At 65.2% G+C, this 16,405-nt stretch overlaps 1 protein-coding gene across 1 annotated transcript in view; it reads right to left on the reverse strand.

Moving 5' to 3' along the window:
- The window catches only part of MUC5AC (mucin 5AC, oligomeric mucus/gel-forming), a 23,882-nt gene extending 7,907 nt beyond the window's left edge, over positions 1-15,975 (reverse strand). The window contains 33 exon segments of the mRNA XM_029209434.1: positions 1-991; positions 1,026-1,479; positions 2,101-2,286; positions 2,379-2,422; positions 2,896-3,058; positions 3,307-3,435; positions 3,829-3,985; positions 4,214-4,453; positions 5,195-5,374; positions 5,523-5,636; positions 5,724-5,883; positions 6,011-6,147; positions 6,330-6,446; positions 6,696-6,735; positions 6,805-7,060; positions 7,236-7,362; positions 7,881-7,975; positions 8,363-8,527; positions 8,608-8,745; positions 8,838-8,907; positions 9,312-9,422; positions 9,656-9,794; positions 10,069-10,186; positions 10,410-10,535; positions 10,632-10,845; positions 10,968-11,077; positions 11,857-11,870; positions 11,872-11,936; positions 12,303-12,417; positions 12,737-12,998; positions 13,174-13,233; positions 14,235-14,309; positions 15,903-15,975. The exon segment at positions 1-991 is cut by the window's left edge and continues 9 nt beyond it. Of these exon segments, the coding sequence (XP_029065267.1) occupies positions 1-991; positions 1,026-1,479; positions 2,101-2,286; positions 2,379-2,422; positions 2,896-3,058; positions 3,307-3,435; positions 3,829-3,985; positions 4,214-4,453; positions 5,195-5,374; positions 5,523-5,636; positions 5,724-5,883; positions 6,011-6,147; positions 6,330-6,446; positions 6,696-6,735; positions 6,805-7,060; positions 7,236-7,362; positions 7,881-7,975; positions 8,363-8,527; positions 8,608-8,745; positions 8,838-8,907; positions 9,312-9,422; positions 9,656-9,794; positions 10,069-10,186; positions 10,410-10,535; positions 10,632-10,845; positions 10,968-11,077; positions 11,857-11,870; positions 11,872-11,936; positions 12,303-12,417; positions 12,737-12,998; positions 13,174-13,233; positions 14,235-14,309; positions 15,903-15,975 (5,445 nt within the window).
- Positions 15,976-16,405: the final 430 nt, after the last annotated feature.

Here is a 16,405-nt window from a genome sequence, read left to right on the forward strand (position 1 = left end):
GTCCCGGTTCCGACACACCAAGCCCACTTCCGGGCTGCACTGCACCAACTGGTCCAGCCTCTGGATGCAGATGTCTGGGTGGTTCTCGGCTCAGCACTCCAGGGCGCTGATGTGTTCGGGTTGGTGGCAGATCTTCTCTCCTCTTCTGACGATGTTGCTGTAGGTTTCAAAGTCTCCTCCGTGGGGCCCAGGAGATGGGAAGTCCTCATCGAACCACTTGGTCCATGTGCACTGTGGCTGGCAGGAGGTGGTCCCCAGAGGGGACTGCTCAGTTGTTCTGGTTGTGACCCTCGTTCTTGTGGGCACATGTGCCAAGCTGGCAGTGCTGTGTTGTATGGAAGACGAGAAAGTTGCAGTGGTCCAGGCAGTCCTGGTTTCACCTGTGGTCGTCTGTGTGGGCCCAGGTGTGGTAGGGAGTGTGGCCTTTGTTCTGCAAACGTCCACCATCTCACAGCACAGGATCCGGATTTGGTAGTTGTAGCAGATGGGGGGCAGCTGGTCTCTGTTCCAGCAAATCAGCCCCACGTTTTTGTCACAGATCAGGTTCTGCCCCAGTGCCTGCAGTGAGGTGTTGGGAAAGACTTCCGCCCGGCATTCCACGTTCTTGGGGTTTGCACAGAATTTATAACCTTTGGATCTCAGATTCTGAAAACTGTCAAAATCTCCACTGTTCCTCCCTGCCCCAGGGTAGCTGCCGTCAATCCACTTGGTCCAGGTGCACGTTTCTTGTAAACAGGTGACCTGGGTTGGCTCAGATGAGGTCCCCTTCGAGGGCCCGGGGGTTGTGGTTGAAACTGTTGTTGAAACTGGCTTTGGGCTAGGAGTCAAGGGGGTTATTTTCCCAGTTGTTGAGGTACCTGGGCCAGGTGTTTTGCTAGTCGTAGAGGCAGTGGTTGGGCCAAGTGTGGTGACAGGGGCTGAGGAACCTGCGCTCCCTGTCGGCACAGATGTAACCCTGCTGGGTCCTGGCGTGGGCCCAGTTTCAGTTGTGCTGAGGGTCGCATGCAGGGTGGTCTCTGTGCTGCGGGGGGGGGCAGGCCCGGGAGAAGCAGCACAGGATCCGGATCTGGTAGTTGTCACAGCGCCCAGAGGCCTGGTCCCTGTTGTAGCAGGTCAGCCCCACCGTCGGGCTGCACTCCACGCGCTGCCCCAGGACTTCCAGCGGCGCCTCGGGGGCGCTCTCGGCTCGGCACTCCACCGCCCTCGGTGCTCGGCAAACCTGGTACCCATAGGCACGGAGGTTCTCCAGCGTGTCGAAGTCACCGCTATCTATGCCCCATCCCGGGCGGCTGACATCCAGCCATGGCGACCACTGGCATTCCTCCCCACAGCGGGGCCGGGACGAGGGCGGGGCGGAGGCTGTGGGAGGGGTTGGTCCAGGGGATGTGCCCGGGGTGGTGGCCGGGGCCGAGCTTGGAGCGTGTGCTGTCTTTTCGGACGGGCTGGGGTGTGTGCTGGGTGGAAGCGTCGAGCTCACGACTGAGGGCAGGAGAGAAAGGGCGAGCATCAGGGGCCAGGGCTCCCCACACTCCTTGAGGACACCACCCCCCGCCCCCTCTGTCAGTGTCAGCTGCCTGTCTGTCTCCACCCATGACGGGAACTTGGGAGACAGGGCAGTCGCCAAGCATCCGGGATATGCCCAAACCTGGCAGGGGTAAAGCTCACCGCAGCTGAGTCCAGGGGTGAATTAAGCTCCCCGGAATCCAAAGCCAGAGCTACAGGGGCTCTTCACCCTCGGGGGAAGCTCTAATAAGGCCCTAAGTCACCCTTAGAAGAGGTTAGGATACGGAGGTGCCTGGCCCTGGTGCGACGCAAGGCGATCAGAGAGCAGTGGATCCAGGCAGGGACTCCCCAGCCGGCTTCCCGTGGTCCTCTCCCCAGGAGCTAACCTGGGGTACCTTTGCTCCCAGCCCCTGCCCCATGCTGGTGCCACAGCCCTGAGAGCATGACTGGGGACACGGGTCCTGCCAGCCTCGCGGTGGCTGCGGGCTGACCGGCACAGGGACATGCCCTCTGTCCCGTCCCAGCTCCTTCCTGCCGCTTGGGGCCAGGGGTGGGGGGACGACACCACCCGGTTGGCACCCCGCCTGTCTGCCTTACCGATCGGTGTAGAGAAGGCGAAGGTGGTTTGGGGGGTGGGGGTGGTAGCACTGCAGTCTTCGACCCTCCTCTCGATGGTGCCGTTAGCGCCACAGTGGGCGAAGATGCAGGCCCCCGTGCCGTCTGTCGTGTGGTAGATGACTTCCCTGGGACGGAAGCGCCTCCCATCGTAGGTGCAGACACAGGCTGTGGGGAGGACAGCAGCCAGGCGGTTAGGGGGCCAGGGCGCAGGCGGGGACCCGAGACCCCGGGCGCAAGGAGGGCCGCCCACCGCTCACCCTCAGAGCTGTAGGTGCACTGCACGCCACTCTCGGTGCAAACGCTGGCGACAGAGGGGAGATGAGTCTGGGGGCGGAGACTCACCCAGGGGCAGGCAGGCAGGGGAAGCCCCGCTGGGGTCCCTGGGGGCCACGCCTCAGCCCCAGAGGTCACGCCCTCTCAGGGAGCCCTTCCTATCAATGACCAGAGAAGGCAGCTCGAGCATGGCCACTGAGCCCCCTGGACCTTCTGAAGGCCACTCCCTCTCCAGGGTGTCTTCCCAGAGGTCCTTGGGCCATGTCATGACTCAGCTTCCCCTCTGGCCCCTTTCTTCACCCCCAGACCCCCCACCCTCATCCTGCATAAAGGAAGCTCCCTGTTGGACCCCACAGAAAACCCAGGCCGGGGGACCCTCTGGCCCTGAAGGAGGGAGGCTCTGCTGGGGGGTGGCCAGGTGGGGCCTTTCCCCAGTAGCGGAGGGCTGGGCGAATCCCCCACGTGCTCCAGGGTCCTCGCGGCTCCCGCCAAGCGCCTCACCAGTAGTGGCAGTTCTTTTCCGAGGGCACCACAGAGCCCGGCCGGTAGGACTTGCCCTGGACGCGGCAGGGCAGTGGTGGGGTCGGGGTTGGACATGAAGCTACACATCGCATCTGGTCCTCATCGAAGATGGGGGCCTCTGATGGGCACTTGGGGTAGCAGCCTGGGGACCAGAGAGGCCTGAGTCCCAGCCACACCAACTGCCCACTGCCTCAGCCCCGCCTCGACTCAGTCCCCAGCCCTGGACCCCACCACACCGTGGGGAGCTTGAGGCGATGGCCGCAAAAGCACCACGAGGGGTCAGGAGCCGCCCAGCCTGGCCGAGGGTCCCAGGATCCCCAGGACAAACCTTGGCCCCAACCACCGTCTCCCCAGCACGGCCCCACCCAGACCAGCAGGGCAGCAGCGCACCTTCCAGGCCACGGACGTCGTGCAGGTACTGGCCGCGGGGGTTCCGGCAGGTCCTCAGGCAGGGGGCCCCGCAGGGCTGATAGTACCACTCGCAGTGGCCCTTGGGGTTGTAGTAGCCGCAGAGGAGGGCTGCGGACAACGGGGGCAGGCTCAGGGCCAGGCGCTCGGCCCAGGGGGCCCCAGGCGGAGTGCCGCCCTTGCAAGGACAGCCCCGGGGCGCTCCCCCGTAGCCCGATCCTTGACCAAGTCCTGCGAGCTGTTCTGAAGACACGCCCCTCCTCTGTGCCTCCCAGACGCGGCTTTAGAGGACATGGGCCTGGGATGCCCAGGGGCAAGAGGGGGCAGTGGGGAGGGGGGCTGGCTGGCTTGTCAGGGACGCCCACCCACTGCGGCCAGGCTCCATGGAGGGGGGGTGCTCTGCTGATTCCCTTCAAGCCCTTCCTCCCCTCGCACATTCAATACCACTCTTGTCACTCCCTGTGTCTCCGCCCCACCCTGACGGACACATCCGTGGGCACTCACGGCAGATGTCCGGGGTCCGCCAGGACACGCACACGCCCGCTTCGCGGCAGGCCTGGGCGTAGGCGGCCACGGCCGTGCAAAAACACTCGCAGTCGCCCCCCGAGTCGCAGGCGCACGCGTCGCTCACGCAGGCCTCGTAGTACCTGGCCGATTCCACCTATGGGAGAGAGAGGCTTCAGATGCCGAGGGACCCGCCATCCCTGTGGGCTCCGGGGAATCAGTGCAGCTGGTGTCGGCCTGGGCCGGTTTCCCCTGGAGCTCGTTGTCCCACGAGGCCGGCCAGACGGGTCCTCATGGCCACAGCTGGCCCTAGAGGGCGGCAAAGAGCCACTGCTCCCATTTCTGTCCCTTCTTCCCCAGGTGCCTGGAGGAGCACCCCGCGTACGTGGGCGTGGCAGGCGCTGAAGGTGACACCGTTGATGATGCTGCACTGCTTCTGGGCCCACGACTTGCGGTGCGGGTTGGCGGTGCAGGGGTCCTTGGGGGCCTGGGCGTCCGGGCAGGACGGGGAGAATTTCCAGCTGTTGCCGAACTCCAGCACGTCGCCCACCACGGACTGGCTCCGCGTGGTGAAGTCGTTGAGGGCGTTGTCGTCAAAGTTCCCACACAGCCCGCAGACCCTCCCCTGCGGACGGACAGACGTAGAGATGGCACAGGCTCAGGGCAAGCGCAGGAGGGGCCCTGCGACCTCACTCGCTCCCCCCACCAACCCCGGGGCCCTCAGGAAGAGCCCCGCTGGGCTCTGAAGTCTCCAGGAGGGGAGGGCACAGGAGAAGCAGCCTAGTGGCTACGGAGTGTCCCCCAAAGACAGGCTCAGGTCCTGACCCGGGACCCACGAGTGTGGCCCAAAGCGGAAGTAGGGTCTCTGCGGATGCAATCAAGTTAGGACGAGGGCATCCTGGACCGGGGTGGCTGAACCGTGGCCGGTGTCCTTACAGGACGAGGGACACACACAGAGTGAAGGCAGTAAAGGGACGTCGTATGCAGAGGTTGGGCTGATGGGGCGCCTGGGGCCACGGAAGCTGGAGGAGGTGGGAAGGGTCCTCCCCTCGAGCCTCTGGAGGGAACGTGGCCCTGGGGCACCTGGTTGGACTTAGTGTCCAGACTGCGAGAGAAGGGCCACCAGTTAGAGTCATTTCTTCCAGCAGCTGCAGGACCCGGACACGGCCGAGGGTCTCCTACTGCCACCTCCTCTCTGTCTCTCTGCCTCTCGGTTTCTCTCTGTCTGTCTCTCTGTCTCTCTATATCTCTCTGTGTCTCTCTGTTTTTCTACCATCTCTCTCTGTCTCTCCCCCACCCGCACCCCCGTCTCCGGCCGGCCCTTGGTCTGGGGCGAGGGCGGCGTCCTTCCCGGGCAGGGCCTCACCTTGAACTCGGGGCTGAGTCTAAGGAAGATGCTGGTCCCCTTGTCCCACAGCAACACCAGGCTGACATCCGTGTCTACCACCAGGTAGTTGCCCATCTGGCGAATGGAGAAGGGTGGCAGCTGCCCCTGTTCCTTCTCGATCACCTCCATGTTCCCGTCACTCAGCTTCAGCTCGTAGCTCTGCGTGGGGCAGGACCAGCGAGTGTCTGGGTGAGGACCCTGGCTACCTGTCGAACGGGTCCATAGCCCTGCGGCCCCTGTCCCAGCTCGGCCATGGGAGCGCGGCCTTCCTGGGGGCTCCCCACCAAGGCCCCCACCCACTGCTCACCCCCAGGAAGATCTTGATGGCCTTGGAGCAGGTGGTCCCGGTGGTGCCACAGGGGACGTTCTCGGTGATGACATGGAAGCCGTCCTGGGCGCTGCCGTCCCCCCCACAGTGGTCCTGGGGAGGCCGGGATGGGACTGAGCGTGCACCGCGGGGCAGCACAGCAGGGCTGCGGGGCGGCGGGAGGGCTCGGCAGCCACATACCTGAAGCAGCGTGTACTTGCAGTCCCCGCTAAAGCTGTGGCGCTGCCCATCGAAGGTGAGGTAGTGGCCGTCACCGTACACCGCGCAGGTGGCCGGGCAGGGCCGGTCTGTGCACTGCCACATCCTGCTCTTACAGGTGCTGGGGCAGGGGCGGCAGGCATCAGGCCCAAACCTCCCTCCTAGAGGCCCAGCTGCCTGCCTGGCTGGGGGCAGGACTTGCTGGCCGGGCTGTACCTCCCGCTGCAGGGAACCCTCCCCCAGTGGGGGTCCGAGCCCCTCCCCATACCACCCGGATGATCTGGCCCGGCTTGTAGCTGGCCTCGTTGTGCACACAAGGGCAGTCGGACACAGGGATGCAGCCGCCGTCGCCAGTGGCCACCAGCCCGTGGGGACACACACAGCCAGGCACACACTGGGAGCTGTACTATGGGGGGGGAGCAGACACAGCTTAGTGGACCCTCAGGGCCTGCAGCGGGGCCACAGGTATACAGGACCAGCAGCCTGCGGGCAGGGGTCCCCTGGGGCCAGTGAGTGGGCTTCTCCACAGGTGCCCATGGGGGCCGAGCAGGTGTGGGGTTGTTGGAGGGGGTCACTGGGGACACTTACACAGTCCATGTCCAGGGTGTGGCAGCTCTTCTGACAGCCAGCCCCAGCGGCCCCAAGCGTGGTATTGTGGCAGTCGAAGTAGACCGTGGGTGGGGTACAGACTGGCGAGGGAGGGGCCTTTCAGGGGACCCTGACGCCACCTACCAGGCTCGCTTGAGGGACGTGTCTCCCGGCGGCAGAATTTGGCCACCCCGGGGTGAGCGTGTGAGTGCGTGGGCAGGGTGCCCACACTGCTGAGCCCAGAGACGCTGATTGACACCCAGCAGCCTCGCTGACTTGTGGGCATTTAACCCCGTACTTAGGTAACTTTATGCAGAGATAACCGAGGGCCCCCTCCCCCACTCCGGGCTCACCTGGAGCTGGGGCATGGCCTCCAATGCAGGTCAGTGTGCCCTGGGTGCAGGTGCTGCAAGGAGAGAGTGGTCAGAGAGCCCCCCAGCCTCGCCCACCCCACCCACTCAGCAGGGGCTCTTACCAGACGACCCCCTGCTCGTGCGTCGACTCCCCATTGGGGACCACGGAGCCCCCATGGTAGCAGGGGCAGCTGGTGGCCGGCACACACTTGCCCGTATCACCCAGGAAGGTGCCGTCAGGGCAGGTGCAGCCGTCCACGGGGACGAAGCTGATGCTGCAGGTGACGTCCGCGTCACTCCGGGCCCGGCAGGTGGGCTGGCAGGTGCTGATGTTGTAGAGGTAGGTCAGCGACTGGGGGCAGGTGGTCATGGCCTTTGCTGCACGATGCCAGGAGGGGGTAGCACTCAGGACAGGGCCGGCGCCCCTGGCTTCCCTGTTCCCTCCAGGCCCTTCGTCCTTGATGGGGTCCCGGGGCACCGGCCTGGGCGCTCCTTGGCCTCTGAGCCTGGTTGGGGGACGGGGGCCCTGGGACATCCACCCTGGGACACTCACTGCACACGCCATCCCGCCAGCCGCCGAGCAGCACGCCCCGGGCGGCGCAGGCCCCCACGTAGGAGGACAGGGCCGCGCACATGCAGTCCTCACTCTTCTCACAGTTGCACGTGTCAAACATGCAGTTCTGTGGGGGCGTCAGGATGTCAGGGACACCAGGCCACACACGGTGAGCTTCCCCCGTGCTGCTGCCGGAGCCCCTGCCTCCCCAGGACCCCTCCCCGAGCCTCACGGGGGTCCCACTAACGTGCACAGAGCATCTTGCCATCACGCCCCTGGGCTGGGGGGCGGGGGCGCTGGAAGGACCACAGCCCCTCATCTGTGTGACCCAGCGGTCCACCCCTATGTATTCAGCCTTAGACGCGAGTTTCTCATTGCACCCTGGGGCCAGCAGGCTACTCACGCCCTGGGCGTAGCCCCTGTGCCTTAGCATGGAGCTGGAGGAGAGGGCGGGCTCAGGGCCGCAGCAGGCGGGTGAGTGATGGGTGAGTGAGTGGATGAGTGAGTGGATGAATGAGTGAGTGGATGGGGGTGGGAGAAACTGGAGACTGAGAGACCTGCTGGGCCCAGACGCTGCTGCCATGGCCCCTGGGACCCTGAGGGTGGCCGAGTGGTCCAAGGGCAGAGGCAGGTGGGTGGCATTACCGAGTAGTAGGCGCTGGGGCTCACAGCAGCGTGACACCGGGTGAAGGGGCCGTGGGGGTCTGTCAGCCGCGAGCACCAGTGCTGAGCGTATTTCTCTGTGCACAGAGGAGGGGGCGGTCAGCGAGGCTGGAAGGTCACGTCAGGCGGGAGCTACATGGAGATGAGCAGCTTTCCTTTTAGCCGGAATCCCTTATGCTCCGTGTGAAGGAGTGCCAGGTGTCAGCAGACCCAGGCTGCTTCCCGAGCGTCCCGCGAGCCCGGTCCCCCAGGAGAGCAGGCAAGGAGGGTGGGCCTCCACTCCCCCCAGCACGCTGATCCTCTCCTCCCGGGGCTCACCGGCCAGAACAACGCATGTTGAGTCTGCCTGTTTACCTACCACCGGACGCCCCCTTCAGGCCGGGCCCCCAAGGAGCGCATGCTCAGACCTCTGGCCCAGGGGCCCCAGCACCAGGTTGGCCCGCGGGGCTGCTGGACACACATACCGTTCTCCACGCTGAGGGAGCAGGGGTCCTCCAAGCTGTTCTTGACGTTGGGGCAGGCGGCCTGGGTCTTCCAGGTGTTGGCGAAGGTGGCGGCCGTGCCCTCCACCACGCCGCTGATGGTCCGGAAGTCGTCGGCCTGGTTCTGGTTGAAGTTCCCGCACAGGCCTGGGGGCGGGGGTGGCGTGAGGCCCCTGTGTGCTGGGCTGCGGAGGGTGGGCTCGGGTGCTGGGTGGTGACCCTCTTACCGCAGGTCTGCCCCTGGAGCTGGGGCGCCAGCCTCACGAACACCTGCATGACGGGCACCAGCTGGATGTCCAGCTGCAGGCCCAGCTGGGTCTGGGCGATGATGAAGAAGGTGGAGGGCCTGAAGAGCGTGACGTTGGCTGCAGACACAGGGGACCAGGTCTCAGTGGGCGGGGCAGGGGGCTGTCAGGGGGTGGGGCTGTCAGGGGGCGGGGCAGGGAGGCGCCCTCACCTGCCGAGAGGGGCAGCTGGGTGTAGATCTGGTTCACAAACACCTCCCCGCTAGCCTTTACCACGAAGACCTGGAGAAGCACATGACAGGGCTCACGATGGCCTCCCCAGGGCAGAGGAGGGCTGATGACCTGGCCCCCCATCCCCCAGGCTCAGCCTGCTCCGCTAAGCTTTCCGCGAGGACCGGACCGCTTTTTGGCGACGTGAAAACCAAAGAGATTTACTAAAGTAAAAAAGTCGACTTCAGCAGAGAAGCTTCCTGGCCTCACGGGGGAGGTGTGGAGGCCCCCTGCCAGCCCCTGAGCTATTCCCTTTGGGGATGGTCACTCAAAAGAGCCACAAGAGGTGGAAGCAGGGAGTCAGTGGGAGGGTCCTCGGGCCATGCCTCGGCCACCTGCTGCCCATGTGGGATCAAGGGCTCGGGCAGAGTTCACTTGCCGTGAAGGACACCCCCAACCCCAGGGTCTGCACGCACCATGTGCCCCCCGCCCAGGGTCAGCGTCAGGCTCTTCAGGCAGGTCTCGCTGTCGGTCAGTCCACACCTGCGCAGCTCGGCCAGCACGGTGAAGGCGCTGCTGTCACAGGGCTGGAAACACAGGTCCTCACACAAAGCGCAGCGCCCCCAGCCCGCCTCATCCTCTCCCCTCCCCACCATCCGTCTGCCCGACCAGAGCTCCGGTGGTTTCCTGGAGGACTCGGCGTCGGGGATCCCAAGGTGGCCCCAAATGCAGCACCTACATGCAGCCCAGGCTGGGGAAGGACACGTGGACCCATGACCTGAAAGCCGCTCTGTCCGGGGAGGACCCTGGGGCCATGTACCTTGGCCAGCACGTAGCTGCAGTCCCCGTGTACCGTGTACTGCCTCTCGTCGAACGTGGAGAAGTGGGCACCGCCCAGCACCGAGCAGGTACCCGGGCACTGCACCTCCTGGCATCTCCACCGGCCTCCAGAGCAGGTGCTGAGAGCAGGGAGCGACCACGTGGGTGCTGGCCCCCGGGAGCAGCCCGCCCCCGCAAGACGGCAGGTAGACTTGCCCAGGCCTGCCTGCATCACCACATAGACTGGAGCCCATCAGCGTCTGCCCAGAGAGCCACTGGCCTCCACCCAGGGACCCGAGTGGGAGAGGACAAGCCCCCAGAGGGGCCGGCCCGGGCACATCTAGGGGGACCAGAAGGCAGGGGCCGTCCCTGGGCATCTCCGGGGGAGGGGAGGGCAGGGGCCCAGGGTCCTACCAGTTGGTGCAGTCTGTGGAGTAGCCGGTCCCTGGAGTGTAGGTAGCCCCGTTGTACACACAGGAGCACTGGGGCACCGGGATGCAGCCAGTGTGGCCGACGTCATCCAGCACCGTCCCTGCAGAGGCAGGCAGGCCACGTGGCAGGTGCCGGACTGTGCCTGCCATGTGGGTGTGTGGAGGGGACAGGCCCTCTGCCCACAGTGGCCCTGCCCTGGAGGGTTCCTCAGACCCAGGGGTCCAGGGACACCTCGGGCCACGTCAGAGGGGCCTTCCTTCCTGAGCACCTACAATGCATCTGTGTAATTCTGGGGGGCCAGAGGGGGTGGGGCTCCGGCTCACCCTCAGGGCAGAAGCAGCCGGCGACGCAGTGGTCCTCGCAGAGCTGGGAGTGCTCCAGGTTGGAGCAGGTGTCCGCGCAGGGCGACCCGCACTCGCGGTACTGCATGTTGAGGGGGCACGTCTGGGCTGCAGGGAGGAGATGGGGCGCGTGTCACGCCCTGCCCCTGCCTCCGGCCCGAGAAGGGACGGCATGGCTGGGCCGGGCTCACACAGGGCACTCACGGCAGAGCTGGGGGCCCCGCCAGTCCAGGGGCAGCCCCCCGGCATGGGTGCACTGGCGGGAGTACTCAGCAAGGGTGTGACAGAGGCAGCTGGTGAGGTTGGCCTGGCCACAGCGGCAGAGATCTTGCCGGCAGGCCTCCACGTAGCTGCTGGCGTCCACCAGCGCGGCACAGTCCAAGAACGGCTCGCTGCTCAGCATCTCCTCGCAGATGCCCTGGGGCAAAGCCGGGGCACTCAGTCCAGGCTCTGGAACATCCCCTGGCTCACGGCCCCCTCCTCGGCTTGTCTCCGGGGCCGTGGGAGCCGGACGCCACCCCCGTCCACTCTGGGACTTACAAAACCGGTCAAGCAGTTCACGGGGGGCTCAGGGGCAGGGTCCTGACACTGCTCCGTGGGGCCGTCCATCTTCTGCAGATTCCCAAACTCGGTGGCGGTCAGCTTGATGTCTGACAGAAGCACAACACCGGGCTCTTTGCAGGCTCCCAGCGGCCCTCGCTCGGGGCGACCGGGCTACGCTGGCCTTCCCCTTCCACACCGCCAGTTTAAGCAGTGGCTACACAGGACTTTCGGGGAGTCTGGAGATGAAATGAGGAACTCCCGGGCATTCAGCGCTGCAGGGCAGCGGGTTGAGGTCCGTTAACTGACGCTCCGCTGGCCCAGGGCTGGAGAGTGACCCTGGGCCCCTGCCGGCCACTGCTGGGCGCTCGGGCAGGCTTCCCCTAAGGGAGTCCCTTACGTATGGGCTCTGCGTGGGGCTTCATGGGCCTGACAGTGGGGACCCTGGGATCGGGGCTGCAGCGGGTGTGGGTCACATAAAAGACCACTGCTTGGCAAAGTCTTAAGGACCAAGAAGCAGAGACAGGGTCTGGATGGAGGCAGGTCTTCGATTTCAGAGGAGGGTGTGTGACGGGCACTGAGAACAGGAGGGCTTAGCGGGGGCTGCCCCGCCGAGAGCGTGTGCTGGGTGAGATGGGGTGGGGGTGAGTGCACGTGAGCGCACGCCGTGCATCTGCGTGTGCTGGGGCATGCCCGAGTCTGTGCACATGTGCGTGGTGTAGGTGAGCGTGCATGCTGGACCTCGAGTGTGTGGGTCTGCGTGCACGTGTGGGTGCGTGCACGTGTGTTAAGACTGAGACCTCTGACTTGGGACCCTGGAAGGCAGGCTTCCAGGGAGCACAGAGCTGGAGCAGGTGGCAGGGAGGGGGGCTCGCGCCCCGGGGCTTACTGTGGGAGAAGTAAGGGGACGCCACTGAAGTCTCCGCAGAGCCCGCAGGTCTGGTTGGCGTACTTGGGGTCCAGCTCCAGCTGCAATGAGAGGACACATCAGACTCCAGCAGTGCCAGGGACAGCCCCGGACCAGAAGGACAGACGAGGTTCCCCAGGCTGGAGCAGCTGGGCCTCCTCACAGAGGACCCTCCCCATTTGCTCCACGCGGCTGGGACCCGGAGCAGGGGGTCTGTCCTGGAGGAAGCTACCCCCACACGCAGGGTCTCCATCAGGGGTGTGGACCCTGGGGCCCCGTTAGCATCTGGGCCCCATCCTCACTGCCACGGGGCTGGGGGTGTCTGGCTTTCCCACCCTCCTTCGCCCAGAGCACCTTCCTCCCTCCCTGGAGAGGCTGTCAGGCTGGAGGCATGTGCCTGGTTCCCCGAGCCCGGCCCCCCACCTCACCAGGAGGCTGTCATCCTGGTTCCACATGAAGACCAGGCCCAGCCTGGCCGCCACCTTCACGCCGCTGCTGCGTTGCTCAATGAGGACTCCGGAGCGGCTGAAGGGCAGCTGAATTCTGCGGAGAGAGGGCCCAGCTGAGGTGCCATAGGGCACGAGGGGACGGGCAACATAGGTCTGGACTTCGGGCAGGGAGGGTCCCTTCAGTCACACGTATGACAAGGTCAACATGCCCACAAGAGCCTGGAGCTCTGGCATCAGAAGAACGAGGAAGGGGCCGCTTCCAGGGGCAGAGGAAGAGCCTGAGCCCCTGGGTGGGGCAGGGGGCCAAACATGGGGGCCTGGGGGGCACCGCTCCGGGACCCACTCTTGGGACAACTGCACTTCCCTCCCCCGACGGCCCAGGAGCATCCTCGCCGTCCAGGGCCCAGACTCACGGGAGGCTGTTGACCAGGACGGAGCCCTTGGTCAGCTCGACGACCATGCCGTCAAGCTTCATGGTGACCCTGCTGGGCGTGGTGGCATTGGGGCCTGGGCCGCGGCGGAGCTGGAGGTTGAAGTCCTCGTAGGCGGCACCGCAGTGCGTGGAGAAGACGTAGTTGCACAGCCCGGGGAAGCGGAAGACGTCGCCGTCGAAGGTCTTGTAGTGGGAGTCGCCCCATGTGCTGCACACCCGCCCACGGTGCGCCGCGTTCAGGGCTGTGGGCCGAACAGAGCAGGGCCTTTCCGAGGGCGCCAAGTCTGGGACACCCGGACCTCCCGAAACCTGGGCCCTTATCCACCTGGGAAGCTGCGGTCCCCCTGCCCGCCCCCCAGGTCTGACGAGGCAGAGCTCGGCCAACACGGCCCCCCGCCTGGCCTCTCGGGGTCTCACCTCGCACCAGGGGGGTGCTCCTCAGAGGCGGGTGGATGGTCGCCCCGCGGAGGGAGTTGCCTGTGGAAACAGGGCGGGTGATGCACAGCCCTCACCCCCACCGCCCAGGCACAGCTCAGCCCCCACGAGAGGCTTTGGCGGCTCCGCGACTGCTCGGGTCTGGCGGACTCTAGATCCGGCTCCGGGTTCTGCCGTGTATATGGCCTCCCGGCCGGTGTGAACACCAAGGCCAGCGGGGACCACTGTGGGCGGAGAGCAGAGCACCCCAGGGGCCCCAGCTCTCACACCCCGTGGCCCAGAATGCTGTTTGCACTGGGGCTTCCTTGCTCCCGGAATCTCAAAAATGCCTGAATCAATACCTGGAGACTGTCATGCAGAGTGAAGTAAGTCAGAAACAGAAAAACAAATATCGTACGTTAACACATATTCATGGAATCTAGAAAAAGGTACGGATGAACCAGTTTGCAAGGCAGAAATAGAGACACAGACGTAGAGAACAAACGTATGGACACCAAGCGGGGAAAAGGGGGTGGGATGAATTGGGAGATTGGGATTGACATATATACACTAATATGTATAAAATAGGTAACAACTGAGAAGCTGCTGGATAGCACAGGGAACTCTACTTCGTTTTGCTGTACAGTAGAAACTAACACAACATTGTAAAACTACACCCCGATTAAAAAAAACAAACACATCAGCAGCTACGGGCAATCCCTCGGGTGCTGACGTCAGGCACAGGTGCGCCTCCCTGGGAGCCCCTTTTGGGCACATGCAAACTGAGGTGGCTGGGTCTGTCCCCAGGCCTCCCCTTGCTCTGGGGCGTCTGGCCGCGCTGGGGGCTGACCCTCACCCGCCCTGCCACCACTGGAGTATCAGGTGTTAACTCCAGGAAGAAAGGGACGTTCTGTGAGCTCCCAGCCAGCCTGTCACCCTGTCTCAGCCACACCGGATGGGGATGGCAAGCAGCCTGCAGGGCCCAAGGCGAGTGACCCATGGCCCCTCAAGGGCTCTTTGACTGCTGGGGGGGGGGCGCTCTGACAGGTGGGGGATCCACTCACCGCCAGGCCCCTGGGGGGCAGGAGGGAGGTCCGGGTACGCATAGCCGAGCTCTGCAGTGCTGTCCCGGCCCTGGCCTTTGGGAAGAGGAGAGGGCGCTGGGCCTGAGTCGGCCAAAGGACAGGCACGTCCCCTCAGAGGATGCACGGAGGGAGGGGCGGAAAGTCCAGATGGTGGGATTCTCTGTGCGGACGGGGGCACTGGGAGGATTTCTTCCAGGCTGCCGAGCCTTGGAGGTCACCCGGGCCCACGGCTGGGCCACCACTCCCTTGACCTCCCCCTCAGGTGGCCCCATGAGCATGTGGGGGTGTCCCCGGCCCCATGAGCATGTGGGGTGACCCCGGCTGGTCTCTCCAGGGGCCATTCCTTTGTTCACTGTTCATTCATGCCCACCGAGTAGGGGGACAGGCAGGCAGCCCCCGTCCAGGAGCATCATCTACTGAGGGAGAAGACAGTAAAGCTGCGGGTCTGCTGCAGCTGGTCCAAAGCAACCAGAGCTCTGGAGGAAAATTCAGAGCCTGTTGGGGATCTGGGACCAAGAGTGGGGACAGAGCTGCACCCAAAATGGGGTGCTCAGGGCCACTGCACGGGTAGGGGCCCAGCACCATGGAGGTCAGGTAGGCAGGGCCCAGGGACAGGCAGTGTTGGCCTGGAGGCCACCCCAAGAACCTCATTTCTGGGGTCCTCAGAGGCCGTTCCAAAGGTGCAGAATGTCACCAGACACAGGCTTGCCATGATCCTGCACAGAGCTGGCATGGCAGGGGGGTGCCCAGCCCCCCACCCAGAAGGGGAGGCCCAGCCCTCCTCTGGTTGGGGGGCTGATCCAGGGAGCGCTGCTTCACCCACTGGTGTTCTGGCCCCATTTCTCAGATCACCTGGGACAACCTGGACTCATCCTTGCCATGTGTCCAGGGACCATCCAGTGGGGCAGCCTTGCCCGGAGCACTCAAGAGAGAGCTTCCCAGTTCTGAGACTGTCTGGTGGCAGCGGGAGACTGGGGACCGGGATGTGTGAGCCGCCTGGGGCAGTGGGGACCTTGGGTAACACGGCATGTTCCCCAAGCTGCCATTCCAGGAGCCTGGGAGCCACCCCTCACCCATCCAGGGCCCTGCTATCCCCTGGGAAGCAGAGGAGGGAGGTGCAGGCCCATATGGGAAGGGGCCTCCGAGGACCGTGGGGCCTGTGAGCCGCCCTCATCACACCCTCCAGCTAGGACTGAGCCCACCTCAGAGAAACAGACAGGGAAAGCGAGCTGCTGAACCGGGGATGCACGGGGTGGGGGGGGGGGGGGGGTCCCAGGCAGGTGGGCAGCTCTGCCAGGCTGGGCCAGGAGTTCAAGAGTCTGCTCAGACCAGGCTTGGCAGGGGGCAGGGGGCAGAGAGTAGCAGAGACGCACGTGTGGATGAGATTCTGCAGCCAGGGGCTCATAGATACTGGGCTGCTCCCAGCCCTAACCCCCACATGGACCCCACAGCCCCCAAGAACCCCTCCCCAGCCCCACAAGCTGGAAGAGCAGCTCACGGATGCACTCAGCTTGACCAGAGCCCAGGACAAGGCCTCAGAGCTGCCTGCTGCCCGCCGGGGGCCAGGGCCACCCTAGGATTTGGGGGGGCCACAGGGGTCCCAGGCCATGGTCAGGGCCAGCCTGGGAAAGCCAGCACGAACCTTACCTGTGTGCTGGGCACAGGCCAGAGTGAGGCCCAGGGCCCAGAGCAGGGCCAGCTTCCTCCGGCCGACACCCATGGTGTGTGGGGGGAGAAGTCCCCAGGGCAGCCTCTGAGGAGGGCTCTGCGTCTGCGGGAGCCTTTTGTAGTCCCAGAGCTGGCTCCAGCCCCACGGGCCTCACGTGGGAGGGTGGGGCAGGGCCTGTGGTTCCCCTCACCCAGGTAAACAGTGGCCACTGGCTACGGGCTGGCCGGCAGCTGAAGACAGGCAGGGATGGGTGTGTCTGCCGGGTGGGACGTGGTCCCTGAGGGTCCGCCAGTCCTGGCCTCAGGCATCCTCCACCACGCCCCTGCCCCTGGACCTTCCCTGGGCACTCTGCCGTGCCGCCAGACCCCTGAGTTCCTGGCACCTGGAGTGGCCACTGGCCTCTTCCCTGCTGCCGGGGCTGCTGTGGCCAGCCCCACCCTCACTGGAGAAGGGCTCAGGGCACGGCACCCCCAGTGACAGG

Source organism: Monodon monoceros, unplaced genomic scaffold, assembly GCF_005190385.1.
Source record: "Monodon monoceros isolate NGI ecotype Baffin Bay Population unplaced genomic scaffold, NGI_Narwhal_1 Super_Scaffold_7, whole genome shotgun sequence".
Lineage (NCBI taxonomy): Eukaryota > Metazoa > Chordata > Mammalia > Artiodactyla > Monodontidae > Monodon > Monodon monoceros.